The sequence below is a fragment of the Acipenser ruthenus genome, chromosome 2 (genome assembly GCF_902713425.1).
Source record: "Acipenser ruthenus chromosome 2, fAciRut3.2 maternal haplotype, whole genome shotgun sequence".
Classification (NCBI taxonomy): Eukaryota; Metazoa; Chordata; class Actinopteri; order Acipenseriformes; family Acipenseridae; genus Acipenser; species Acipenser ruthenus.
The window spans coordinates 108,450,345-108,464,728 of NC_081190.1; the positions used below are offsets into that span (position 1 = coordinate 108,450,345).

General features: G+C 36.1%; 1 protein-coding gene across 3 annotated transcripts in view; it reads right to left on the minus strand.

Moving 5' to 3' along the window:
- Positions 1-14,384, minus strand: part of LOC117408327 (Kv channel-interacting protein 4) — a 375,835-nt gene that overhangs the window by 301,670 nt on the left and 59,781 nt on the right. Inside the window, exon 2 of one of the 3 annotated variants that reach the window (XM_034013223.3) lies at positions 13,516-13,688. The exons of the other annotated variants lie outside the window; for them this stretch is intronic. Within the exon in view, the coding sequence (XP_033869114.2) occupies positions 13,516-13,663 (148 nt within the window). The 5' untranslated portion in view covers positions 13,664-13,688. The remainder of the gene's footprint in view (positions 1-13,515; positions 13,689-14,384) is intronic. 3 annotated transcript variants of the gene reach the window in all.

Genomic DNA, 14,384 nt, shown 5'->3' on the forward strand with positions numbered 1-14,384 from the left:
CAGGGAAGATGGTTAAAATTGATGGGAAGATGGATGAAGCCAAATACAGGACCATTCTGGAAGAAAACCTGATGGAGTCTGCAAAAGACCTGAGACTGGGACGGAGATTTGTCTTCCAACAAGACAATGATCCAAAACATAAAGCAAAATCTACAATGGAATGGTTCACAAATAAACATATCCAGGTGTTAGAATGGCCAAGTCAAAGTCCAGACCTGAATCCAATCGAGAATCTGTGGAAAGAACTGAAAACTGCTGTTCACAAATGCTCTCCATCCAACCTCACTGAGCTCGAGCTGTTTTGCAAGGAGGAATGGGCAAAAATTTCAGTCTCTCGATGTGCAAAACTGATAGAGACATACCCCAAGCGACTTACAGCTGTAATCGCAGCAAAAGGTGGCGCTACAAAGTATTAACTTAAGGGGGCTGAATAATTTTGCACGCCCAATTTTTCAGTTTTTTATTTGTTAAAAAAGTTTGAAATATCCAATAAATTTCATTCCACTTCATGATTGTGTCCCACTTGTTGTTGATTCTTCACAAAAAATTACAGTTTCATATCTTTATGTTTGAAGCCTGAAATGTGGCAAAAGGTCGCAAAGTTCAAGGGGGCCGAATACTTTCGCAAGGCACTGTATAAGAGGCTGTGTGGTCCAGTGGTTAAAGAAACAGACTTGTAACCAGGGGGTCCCCGGTTCAAATCCCACCTCAACCATTGACTCATTGTGTAACCCTGAGCAAGTCACTTGACCTCCTTGAGCTCCGTCCTTCGGGTGAGACATAGTTGTAAGTGCCTCTGCAGCTAATGCATAGTTCACACACCCTAGTCTCTGTAAGTCGCCTTGGATAAAGGCGTCTGCTAAATAAACAAATAATAATAATGCACATAGATTTAATTAATCTTTATTTTAGAGGCATTGAGAACAGTTTACTAGATGCATATTTAAAGATCTCCATCTTAACTATGTTCTGTTGTTAGTACAGTTCATTATCAAGTGGTGTTAAGAAAAAAAATAAAACATTAAATAGATGGCCAGCAGAGAGCACTGCAAATCATATCCTGGGACCTCCGTCAACAGCTGATTGAAATGAAACACTACTTGTTCAACTAGTATTCAATATTTAAGGTATATAGTATTTTTTATTAAGGCTGTTACCTTATAAGTCCAAATTGAAACTATTTTTCTTGTAAACTGTTTTTGTTAATTTCTCCTTTTCTTTTTAAGCTTAATTTGTAACAGGCCATTCCTCTTGCTATATATGACATGGTAAATCAACTTAGTACATTTTTACAATATATTTAAATATATGAAATTATATGTTTTTACGATGTATTTCAATATATTTTTAGGCCATTTTTTAAATATTTCAATATATGTTTTAAAATATATATTTGAAATATATTTACTGCATTTTTTTTCCATATGGATGAGAAAGAATTCCAGATGCTTTTCAACATACTCAGCTCAGTTTCTGTTAAATTATTCAATACTTTGCAAACACCAAAAACACAAATGGTACCAAAATTAACAATTAATTAAAATGCCACATTTACAGTCCAACTCTGTGAGAGACAAAGACAGAATGTGACAAAAATAGAGTGTACAGCACATACACAAGGTTTGTGGTGGTATTTACGGAGTGAGTTACCCAGTTCTGAATTTGTATCTATAACGTTTAACTGCACATGGTTAAGTGACCCAATTATTTATACCCCTACTGGAAACTATGCTATATATATATATATATATATATATATATATATATATATATATATATATATATATATATATATATATTATATATATAGCGCCTTTCATAGTGGACCACCATCACAAAGCGCTTTACAGAGGTAGGCTGTGAGCTGTGCACTATATGCAGAGTCACTTACAACAGGACATTGATTTAACATCTCATCTGCAGGATGGAGTACAAGGAGGTTAAGCCCTGGACTTTAACCACTGGACCACACTGCCTCCGACAGACCTAGACACAAGACTTTTATCATTTACAATAACAATAGAAATAAAAGAGAAACAAAAATCTAACTCCCACACGGAGTACTAACTAAACTTTCTGTCGATTCCCTGACTAAATACTGGACGGCTAAGCCATTTCCCAGTCACAAAATAGTTTTTTACACACACACACACAAATACAAAAAGGGTCACACAATACCTTTTCAAACCACACAGGTTTCTTCATGGCGACAGCCTCGCTTCACACAGACTGGAGACTGTGTTGAACAACATTTCTATATCTTTCTATATAACTGCCTGCTAATCACAGGCAGGTGATAATGATTACAGATTGGAGACAGGTGGCTTTCCTCCTGGCTCCTTCCTGTGGCATTCTGGGGGATGTAGTTCTTTAGCCCCTCATGAATTTCATATTTTCCTCTTCCTCCCCCAGTCTGTCACAATATATATATATATATATATATATATATATATATATATATACTCATACATACATACTGTATGTGTATGTAACTATTCATGTATAATATAAATTGCATCATCTTCTTTTAAAGTAATGCTTCATTTAGCACAACCATAAATTTAGAGGTCAAGACTCCACTAAGATGAAAAACAATTATAGAATTGCTTTATGGATAGAAAGCACACAATAGATCTTGACTACCTAATCAAGCAGTAGCCATGGTTTCAGCAAATACTACGTAACACTCCAAGCACAAAATATCAATTATTCACGCAGAAGGAAGAACTGTAGAGTGTAAAAAGACAGCTATTTTTGTAGCAAATTCTTAACAGTTGGTAAGAAGCACAGTTAGGATCCATATCAGCATATACTGATACCTACAGTAATATTCAAAAGGAATACGCAGCTATCAGTGTAAATGTTTGGATAAAACAGGGCAGATTTGATTGTTTAATGTTATTTTTATACTAACATGTATTAAACTGAATACCCTTCAATAAAACAGTATTTTAAAAGAATATTGTTTAAACCTTGCTATACCATATTTCAGTGTCTTATTTAGCCATAGGTTTGGAGCTCAAAGATAACAATCTACTGTAAAGAGGTTGATGCCGCTTATTAAAAACCTCTCGTTTCCCAGCAAAAATATGTCATTAACCGAAAGTTGCCAATAAGCGAAAAGCTCCCGTTTTCAAGTGTATTTATATGGAACAACGATACAGGCCTACTGTAGTTGTACAAATACGGCACAATGATGTACTATAATTGTCCTTACAATGAGTAAAGCAAACATAAGAAATATGTCCATTCGGCCCATCTTGCTCGTTGTTAGTAGCTTATTGATCCCAGAATCTCATCAACTACTGGGAAGTTGGTTCCAGACTCTCACAATTCTTTGTGTAAAAAAGTGCCTCCTATTTTCTGTTCTGAATGCCCCTTTATCTAATCTCCATTTGTGACTCCTGGTCCTTGTTTCTTTTTTCAGGTTGAAAAATTCCCCTGGGTCGACATTGTCAATAACTTTTAGGATTTTGAATGCTTGAATCAGATCACCACATAGTCTTCTTTGTTCAAGACTGAATAGATTCAATTCTTTAAGACTGTCTGCATACGGCATGCCTTTTAAACCCGGAATAATTCAGGTCGCTCTTCTTTGCACTCTTTCTAGAGCAGCAATATCCTTTTTGTAATGAGGTGACCAGAACTGAACACAATATTCTAGATGAGGTCTTACTAATGCATTGTAAAGTTTTAACATTACTTCCCTTGATTTAAATTCAACACTTTTCACAATATATCTGAGCATCTTGTTGGCCTTTTTTATAGCTTCCCCACATTGTCTAGATGAAGACATTTCTGAGTCAACATAAACTCCTAGGTCTTTTTCATAGATTCCTTCTTCAATTGCAGTATCTCCCATATGGTATTTAAAATGCAAATTTTTATTGCCTGCGTGTAGTACCTTACACTTTTCTCTATTAAATTTCATTTGCCATGTGTCTGCCCAGTTCTGAATGCTGTCTAGATCATTTTGAATGACCTTTGCTGCTGCAACAGTGTTTGTCACTCCTCCTATTTTTGTGTTGTCTGCAAATGTAATAAGTTTGCTTACTATACCAGAATCTAAGTCATTAATGTTGATTAGGAAGAGGAAAGGGCCTAATATTGATCCCTGTGGTACTCCACTGGTTACCTTGACAGAAGTCAGGCTTATTGGTCTGTAGTTACCTGGTTCGGTTTTGTCTCCCTTTTTGTGGATCAGTACTATGTTTGCAATTCTCCAGTCTGTCGGTACAACCCCTGTGTCAAGAGACTGTTGCATGATCTTGGTTAGCGGTTTGTAAATAAATTATTTCATTTCTTTGAGTACTATTGGGAGGATCTTATCAGGCCCAGGGGATTTGTTTATTTTAAGAGGTCCTAGTCCTTTTAACACTTCTGCTCTGTTATACTAAAGTTATTTAAAACTGGATAGGAACAGGTCAACATGTGGGGGATGTTGCCCATATCTTCCTTTGTACAGACGTGCTCAAATTTGTTGGTACCCTTACAGCTCATTGAAATAATGCTTCATTCCTCCTGAAAAGTGATGAAATTAAAAGCTATTTTATCATGTATACTTGCATGCCTTTGGTATGTCATAGAATAAAGCAAAGAAGCTGTGAAAAGAGATCAATTATTGCTTATTCTACAAAGATATTCTAAAATGGCCTGGACACATTTGTTGGTACCCCTTAGAAAAGATAATAAATAATTGGATTATAGTGATATTTCAAACTACTTAGTTTCTTTAATTAGTATCACGCATGTCTCCAATCTTGTAATCAGTCATTCAGCCTATTTAAATGGAGAAAAGTAGTTACTGTGCTGTTTGGTATCATTGTGTGCACCACACTGAACATGGACCAGAGAAAGCAAAGGAGAGAGTTGTCTGAGGAGATCAGAAAGAAAATAATAGACAAGCATGGTAAAGGTAAAGGCTACAAGACCATCTCCAAGCAGCTTGATGTTCCTGTGACAGCAGTTGCAAATATTATTAAGAAGTTTAAGGTCCATGGAACTGTAGCCAACCTCCCTGGGCGCGGCCGCAAGAGGAAAATCGACCCCAGATTGAACAGAAGGATAGTGCGAATGGTAGAAAAAGAACCAAGGATAACTGCCAAAGAGATACAAGCTGAACTCCAAGGTGAAGGTACGTCAGTTTCTGATCGCACCATCCGTCGCTTTTTGAGCGAAAGTGGGCTCCATGGAAGAAGACCCAGGCGGACTCCACTTTTGAAAGAAAAACATAAAAAAGCCAGACTGGAATTTGCTAAAATGCATATTGAAAAGCCACAATCCTTCTGGGAGAATGTCCTTTGGACAGATGAGTCAAAACTGGAGCTTTTTGGCAAGTCACATCAGCTCTATGTTCACAGACGAAAAAATGAAGCTTTCAAAGAAAAGAACACCATACCTACAGTGAAACATGGAGGAGGCTCGCTTATGTTTTGGGGCTGCTTTGCTGTGCCTGGCACAGGATGCCTTGAATCTGTGCAGGGCACAATGAAATCTCAAGACTATCAAGGCATTCTGGAGCGAAACGTACTGCCCAGTGTCAGAAAGCTCTGTCTCAGTCGCAGGTCATGGGTCCTCCAACAGGATAATGACCCAAAACACACAGCTAAAAGCACCCATGAATGGATAAGAACAAAACATTGGACTATTCTGAAGTGGCCTTCTATGAGTCCTGATCTGAATCCTATCGAACATCTATGGAAAGAGCTGAAACTTGCAGTCTGGAGAAGGCACCCATCAAACCTGAGACAGCTGGAGCAGTTTGCTCAGGAAGAGTGGGCCAAACTACCTGTTAACAGGTGCAGAAGTCTCATTGAGAGCTACAGAAAACGTTTGATTGCAGTGATTGCCTCTAAAGGTTGTGCAACAAAATATTAGGTTAGCGGTCCCATCATTTTTGTCCATGCCATTTTCATTTGTTTTATTATTTACAATATTATGTTGAATAAAAAATCAAAAGCAAAGTCTGATTTCTATTAAATATGGAATAAACAATGGTGGATGCCAATTACTTTTGTCAATTTCAAGTTATTTCAGAGAAAATTGTGCATTCTTCGTTTTTTGTGGAGGGGTACCAACAAATTTGAGCACGTCTGTAAAAACTTGTGAAAAGTAATCATTTAATATATTTGCTGTTTTTTTCTCTTCGTCTATGATTTTGCGATTTTTATCTCTTAGACATTTTACCTCCTCTTCAAATGTTCTCTTGCTGTTATAATATTGGAAAAACTTTTTGGAAATGGTTTTAGCCCCCTTAGCAATGCTCATTTCTATCTCTCTTTTGGTCTTTCTAACTTCCTTTTTGACTTGTGTTTGCAGTTCCAAGTACTCTTTCTGTGTACTTTGTTCTTGGTCCCTTGTAAACGCTCTGTAAAGTCCCTTTTTTTCTCCTGAATATATATATATATATAATATATATAATATATATATATATATATATATATATATATATATATATATATATATATATATATATATATATATATATATATATATATATATTTAATTGATCTATTAAACCATTTTGGCAATTTTGTTTTAGATTTAGATTTGTCTACTTTTGGGATGTAATTGTTTTGCTCCTCTAGTAATACATTTTTTAAGAACAGCCATCCTTTTTCTGTGCATGTTGCGAAGTCAGTTTGTTATAAAAGCTGCATGAAGCATAAATCATGCAAGTGCGCTCTGTAGCACAGGCAACTAGTAATAAATTTGTCAATAAACAGCGTGCAGTTGCTATTATCAGAAGTCCATTAACATTAAAGTTTATGGGACGGGATTGGTTTCTGGCAAAATGTTTTTAATAACCGACGGTTGTCTATACAGCATATATATATATATATATATATATATATATATATATATATATTGTGGTAAAGCCCCTTTGTGTCAGGTTAGGTCTGGGACTTTACCACTGTTTTATGTGGGTGCACCAATAAACAAGTCTTAGTCACTAAGTATGTTTTAAGCATGTAAGTGCACTTTTTATTAAACACAAAATAAAAATAAGAAACAAAACAACAAACACCTAGCCCTTCTTGGGCCCTAAACTAAACAGTTTGATTGGAACGGCTAAGCCATTTTCCCAACAAAACCACACCTTTCAACTACCAGGTTGTGCAAAGCCTTCACTGGTTTTCTTTTACCTCTTGTTGTTTTATTGACTGTTGTTTGCCAGGCTAAGCAGAGCCTTCACTGGCTCACTAACCCCCCTAACAGGGTTTCCCTGCCTTGCATTATTGCAGGGGTAACGGCACACAGGTGTCTTAACCAACTAATCAATTTCCCAATTAACAATGAAACCATTAACCCATGACATGAAATCCCTGCACTATTAATTGAAAAAATGCAATAATACAAATAAAATATAACGTCCCAACAGCAGTTAAAATATATACTGTATGTAATCGACGATGTTCAGAGGCAGAGAGAGCTGGTTTAAAAAAGGCACTGATCTTGCTATGAGTCTTTTAATTGTCATAACTGCTCTTCATATTCCGACTGCCAGGCTAAGAGAGTCTTAAGTCTGCTTTCTGCTCACTTGTCTCTGGTTTCAGTAAGTACAATACAGTACTGTCTGTTGGCTTGCACTATACTGTACTCAGTTGAATTTAATTAAATTAAATGATGACCATCCGCTTCCGCACAGATACGCTGATTTCCGCACTAATAAAGCATGAGAATACCCTCTTCCACATAGATGATTTCTGCACCAATGCATTTTGATAATGAACTGTATTAAACTGCACGGATTATCGAAACACAAATTATTGAAACACGGATTATATATATATATATATATATATATATATATATATATACAGTATTTATATATATACACACTATCTGAAGTACCCGGCGTTGCCCAGGGAAATTCAATATTTCAATATTTCATGCATGACAAATTGGGGAACGGTAGCCTTATGGTTTCCTATAAATTACTGATCTTGGGTGTTGCACAATGCGCCTTTCCCTTTTTTAACTTTTTTTTGGTCTTTGCCATTTTTGTTCTTTTTATTTAAATTTTTTTGGTTTCTTTAATTTGAGATACATGGTACTGTAGTGATCCAGCAATGGGGTTACTGAATAAAGTACCCGGGGGTCAAAATTTTGGATCCAAACATAGCCCTCGACCTTTCCCTGGATGAAAGAGGAGGCCGTGCAAAGTTTGGTTGCACTGGCTCCTGCGGGGTACGAATGCATAAAGGAACAGACAGACAGACAGACAGACTTTCTTCTTTATATGTTAAGATTATTGCCCTCAGTACAATACAGGCCTCTAAAGATATTCAAGCATGTCCAGTTACTTTTTTTTAAATTGTGCATTTAAAAGTTAACTGCAATACTTGTAGGTCTCTCTGGTCTTCTCTACTGGATTAATAGTATATATAAACTGAAACTCCTCACCAATAATTGCAAACATAGAAGCTTTTCTGTATCAATTCAAACTACTTTCTGTTATAACAACCTCCTTTAATCATGCTCCTCATGTTGTAACGATCACTCTGCACAACTGAGAAGCAGTTGCACTGTCCTCCCTAAGGAGAGACTACTGGCCCTATTCCTATAGCTAAATAAGTCAGCAAGAGTGACAGACAGCAAAAGCAGGGACGTCAGAGGTGTCAATTTCAAGAACAATCGGTTTATTATTGTGAACAATAATGTCAACAAATGAAAAAATGAACAAATGAATGAAATGAATAATGATAAGAAAGTAATTCAAATAATTGCAGGTAACAGGTAAGAAATAAGATGGTACAGATAAATATGTAGGGACAAACAGAAGGCTAAACAGTATCACCAAACAGAAATTAATGTAGTGTCCGGAGGGTCTCCAATAAACCCACACTCACAAACACAACACACACAGATAGACAAAAGATGGTGGGAGAATGACAGGTAGGCCCAACAAGTCCAGTAATAGCAGGGTAATTGAAATCCATACAAAGTAACAAAATAACAAAAAAATACAGGAAACAAAGTATCAAATTAAAGTAGAAACAATCCAAACGAAAAAGAAATGATCTCACCCACAAATAAGGCAGTCCAGCAAAGTGTCCCAAAATGATGGTGATTGTAGAAGGTTGAAAACATTGAGTACGTTGAAATTGTTGAGACTGTCCAGTAGTGTTGAGTTGAATGGTGAACAGTTGTTTGAAAAAAATCAGGAGGATCAGGAAAAAATTGAGACCGTCACACATAAAACAACAAACACTAAACAGACCTAGAAAAACAGCTAAACTTAAACAAGTAACAGTGAAAACAAAAAGAGCAGTTCAGACAAAGCGCAGCGACAAAAGAAAATGAACGGATGCACTGGAATTATCTAAGGATGGTAATGGATTCACTGAAATTTAAGTAAAGAAAATGCTGTAGTTTAATGGATTCCTCTGAGAAAGGGAGTCTCCCTCAGGCCTGATTAGCCAGCTTTAATACAAGTGCTGGCTACTAAGGAGCTCTGAGATTGGAGGGGTGGAAATCTGAATGAGCCAATGGGGAGAGAGGATGAACAGAGGGTGGTTGCAAGGAACTAAGGGAAATGAAGTTTTGACCTGGCCAGGCTACTGACCCTAATTAAAGGGACAGGTGGGTGAGACTTACACCCACATTATGTAGCATGGGAATTGCTACAATGTAATTAGATATGTGTTCTGAAATGACTTCAAACACTTGTAAGTTCTCAATTAACCCTGCGGTTACTTTAACCGTGTATTACTAATAGCTGTATTGTTAATTGCACTTGCAGTTGGTTAAATAGTAACACTTGCTAAATGCATTTGATAGATTATTAGTGATCAAATACATTCTGTCAAGTGCAAATACTTTGCAAATGGATTCAAACACAGATGTGGTGTATATTTCTTGATCGCATTTAAATGCAGGTGCACTTGCACTTGAACCCAACCCTGGTACATTTATAAGTGAGTTTTGCATATATCTAGAGAACTGCTTGCACAATTGTGATGAAACTTGGTTTATACATTCTTTATGTAACTGTATTCTTTATATATGTTACACTCATAGTCAGGATTCAGTCAATCACCGACAAAAATAACCATTTTGCGATTTGAGCATTTACAAATTATCAAAGAATGAAATGAAAGGTTATTTCGGTCTTTGAGCAAATTATTTTGATCAAATGGTGAAATGTAAAATACCAAACAAGCAAAGAACAGAAACACAAAAGAAGAGACAGCTTCTTCGGTCTTCAGTCTGCTGGAGGATTTCTCGAGAGCCTTTACAGTCGGAATGAATTTAAATTGTCTGAGGCTTCATTTTTGTCAAGCAAAGAAGTGCCTCTGTGTGCGTAAAGGAGTTCAGTGTAATTCTAAATGCCACAGCAGCAAGCCTTGCAAACACAAGTCCAGTGATTTGTATGTTTCTAAATCTAAATTGTGATTTTTGTTTTTTAAATGAGCTCTCATTAAATGACAATCCGCAATATGAATGAATTGAATTGCAATTGAACAGACAAATTAATGACAATGCTGAATTTTTAACGCTCCGCAATTAATTGCTATTTGCAGATTGAGCAGCATCTTTAAAATGTGTTTGGGAACAGTGCATTTGCTCAAAACACATTTCGCAATTTATATTGTTTTACTCAATGACCGAAGAAGCTGTCTCTTCTTTTGTGTTTTGTTCTTTGCTTGTTTGATATTTTCCATTTCGCAATTTGATCAAAATAACTTGCTCAAAGACCGAAATAACCTTTCATTTTGTTCTTTGATAATTTGCAAATGCTGAAATTGCAGAATGATTATTTTTGTCGGTGAATGACTGAATCCTGACTATGAGTGTAACATATACATTCTTCCACATTTTCCTGTTACTACTTTTGTGTGCACAGCCGTTGTTGGGCATGTCATCTTTATAATGTATTATTATTGCTGGGAGCAAAGTCATTTTCAAAGACCTACTTCTCCTCAAGTATAAAGCATTGAAAAACTTTAATCCATAGAATTCTCGACAAAATAACTGTATACTATTAACTGACCCAATTTCAGTGGACCACCAAAATGCAGGTAACTGACCACAACACATGAAGGAGATGCACATTGATGAAATGGATGGGACCTTGGTGGAAGGGGAGGAATGAACTCTCAGAAATGCAGCAGTCACACAGAGCAGGAGTTAGGGTGGAAGCTGGCATGGGGCAAGATAAGTTACATACACCCAGATAGAATATATTGTTCTAGTACGCTCCTCCAAAAATTAAAAAAAAATACTATAAAAAATAAATCCAATCTCTCATGGACAAATAAGCCAAACAAATAAAATAATAAAGCTTAAAAAATGACTACTATAAAATGTGTAATATAGTAAAAAGAAATGACAAAGTATGCCTTTTTTTTAATCTTCCGTTAATGTGAAGCCCAAAATAATTATTTTCTATTATTGAGAAACCAGCTATTCTGAATAAGTCATATAATAAAAAGTATTTGAACTGTTGAATTATAAAACACTAAAATAATATTGTAATTAGAAATGAATGACAGGCTCTGTAATAAAGATCATGAAAACACCAAAAAATGTTTGTATTTTACTGTCTAATGTAAATAAGAAGGTCCTCCATTTTGGTTCTAATTACTTCTTGTAGTTAGATATAAAACTATCATTATTTATGTGCAAATATTTGTAAGACATGGAAGACCACATGATAGCAATGCCTGGAGCTACATTAAACATGCAAAATGTATTTGCATTATGGTTATATTTTTCAACATTTTGTATATTTCAGCACCCCTTTCATCTTACAAATTATAAAAAGCCTAGCTTAGGAAATTAAATTTGAATAAACAGCCATGCTTCTATTTCTATTTTTTATAAATATTTAACCCAGTGCAGAATGTTACCTCATTATTGTGCTACCTGTCAGTTATCACAAAATCATGAATTGCTGAAGGCAGTGAATTAGCAAAGTGAACGGAATGAATGTTTTGTCAGAATGATCAAACAGTCTGACTTCAACCTGCCACTGACCATTTTGGGGAAAAAAAAGTTGGTAACAGCACTGGCTGCAAGATTATTGGAAAGATTATGGGGCCAGCATTCAACTCAACCATTTCTTAAAGCTATATTAGCTTTAGGAACCACTCAACGATTTAGATCAGCTGATTGCAGGGCACGAGAGGGGGCATAAGCATGTAAGAGGTATTTTAGGAGCCAAATCATTGAGTAGAAGGAAAACTTAAAATCGACCCTGAACCTCACTGGCAGCCAATGGAGGGAGGCCAGGACTGGGGTTATATGCTCAGACCCAGCAGTTCTAGTTAAAACCCGAGCTGCTGAATTCTGTACCAGCTGGAGTCTCTGAAGGACCCTACCACCCTAGCCAACAGACCATTACAATAATCAATGTGTGTGGAAGTAAAACCGTGAACCAGCTTCTCTGCATCTGAGATGGACAGAGACGGTCTTACACATGCAATATTATGCAAATGGAAGAATTACATTTTCTTGATGCTTTTAACATGAGACTGAAAAGACAATGCTGAGTCAAAAATTACACCAAGATCTTTTGCTGTATCAGTAGAATTTATGTCCACACCATCAATTAATAAACTGACGCTATTGGCTTTGCAAAGCTGTTTTGAGGAGCCAATTAACATCACCTCAGTTTTATCACAATTTAGTTGCAGGAAATGTTGTTGTGTCCATATTTTAATTTCCGACAAACAGTCATTGTAGAACAGAAACATCCAGTCCTGCCCCAGGTTTATCCTGCAGATAGAATTGTGTGTCATCTGCATAACAATGAAAATGTATTCCATGAATTTTGTCCTGAACTAAGAACTTGATACCAAAGACAGCTTTTGTTGCAGTTATTTTTATTTCCTCTACTTCCTAGGGGAAAGACCACCTCATTAATTTGCTCTCTGATTTTCTATGTTTTTATTAATTACCTCACATATATATTTTTTTCAATACACAATTACCAAAATGAATTGTTATGTAAAAAAAAAGTTAAAACACAATAGAAAGATGACAGTCGCTGTTAAGGATCACTGATTGTAGGAAACAGAAGTAGCAATATGCTACCTTGGAAACATCGTAGATTATTTTCAGTTGCACTCATTTGTCAGGTGTTTTTCACAGGACTCACTGTCGTTATCTTTCAGCACACAGTAATAAACAGATGTCTCTACACAGTAGTAATGGGCCTGTAATGAATTAATGGCTGTATACTCCTTAAATAGTAATTGTTAAAATGGGTAGTAACATAATCCTAAAAAAAAAATACTAGTACCATACATATTAAAATGGAGTTTGCTTTGCTCTCTTGCTTCCACTGCAGTGCTACAACGCACAAACGCGTCCACCACCATATGAACAGTTAGAAACAAACAACCTTAAATTGAAACAGAAAGAAATACCATATTACAGCATATTGGCATTAACCTCTACAGCAGTACTTGAGTTGCTGTACTGGATGCACACAATGCACTGCTATCTCATGTACAGCTGTAGTACTGAATATTGTTTGGCCTGTTTCACTGTGTCCTATTCATGTACCTGGGATGCTGGGGTTGGCCCAGGCAATAATCCGTTTGATCAGGCAGCAGTTGAGAAGAATCCTCTTTGAAATTGCATGGTTTCTGCGGAACTGCTGCAGATCTTCCCTCCACTTGTGAGTACTTTTCACAGGAGTCGACAGAGACATCCTATATCCTATATAGTACTTTTACCTTTAACAAAAAAAAATATATATCATTTAAGTTATGACATTAAAAGGCAAAGCCTCTGATTCTGAAACATGTTACACAATTAACAGGTTTCAATATGTTTAATTGAAGAACAGTTCCTAACAAATATGTTTAAAAATCAAGTTAATTATTATGGTATATTTGTGGCAGCGAAGTGGTTTATTTCTACTGTCCACCACTGCAAAGGAAAATGATATGGAAAGAATAGAATACAGCTGTGTGCCAAACATTAAAACAACAACTGAAAGTGTATTGTCAGCAAACAGCAGAAACCTAAAAAGTTACATGATTTCATACAACAGCCTTATAAAGTCAATGTCATTGTCACCAACTCATTTGGAATGGAGGCTTACAGTATATAACCCAACAAATATGACATCACTACCTCAAATGGTTTCTGAGATATAAGGCTTTGACACTATGGATGCTGTGTGAAAACGACACCTGTAACTAGACTTTATCTGAAAGTGGTCACTGATGTGGCCAGAAGTTAAAAACAGTGTTACAGTGAAACAGTTTATGTATACTGGACAGAACTTGTAATGAAACTCGAGAGAGTGAATCATAAAATAGAGCTGTGTACAAAATATGAAGACAATATGTACAAGTTTGTTGTCATGATCATGCAGCCATGTTGGATTAGATGTCAAGGCCGCTGACGCATTGACCATGCAGTGT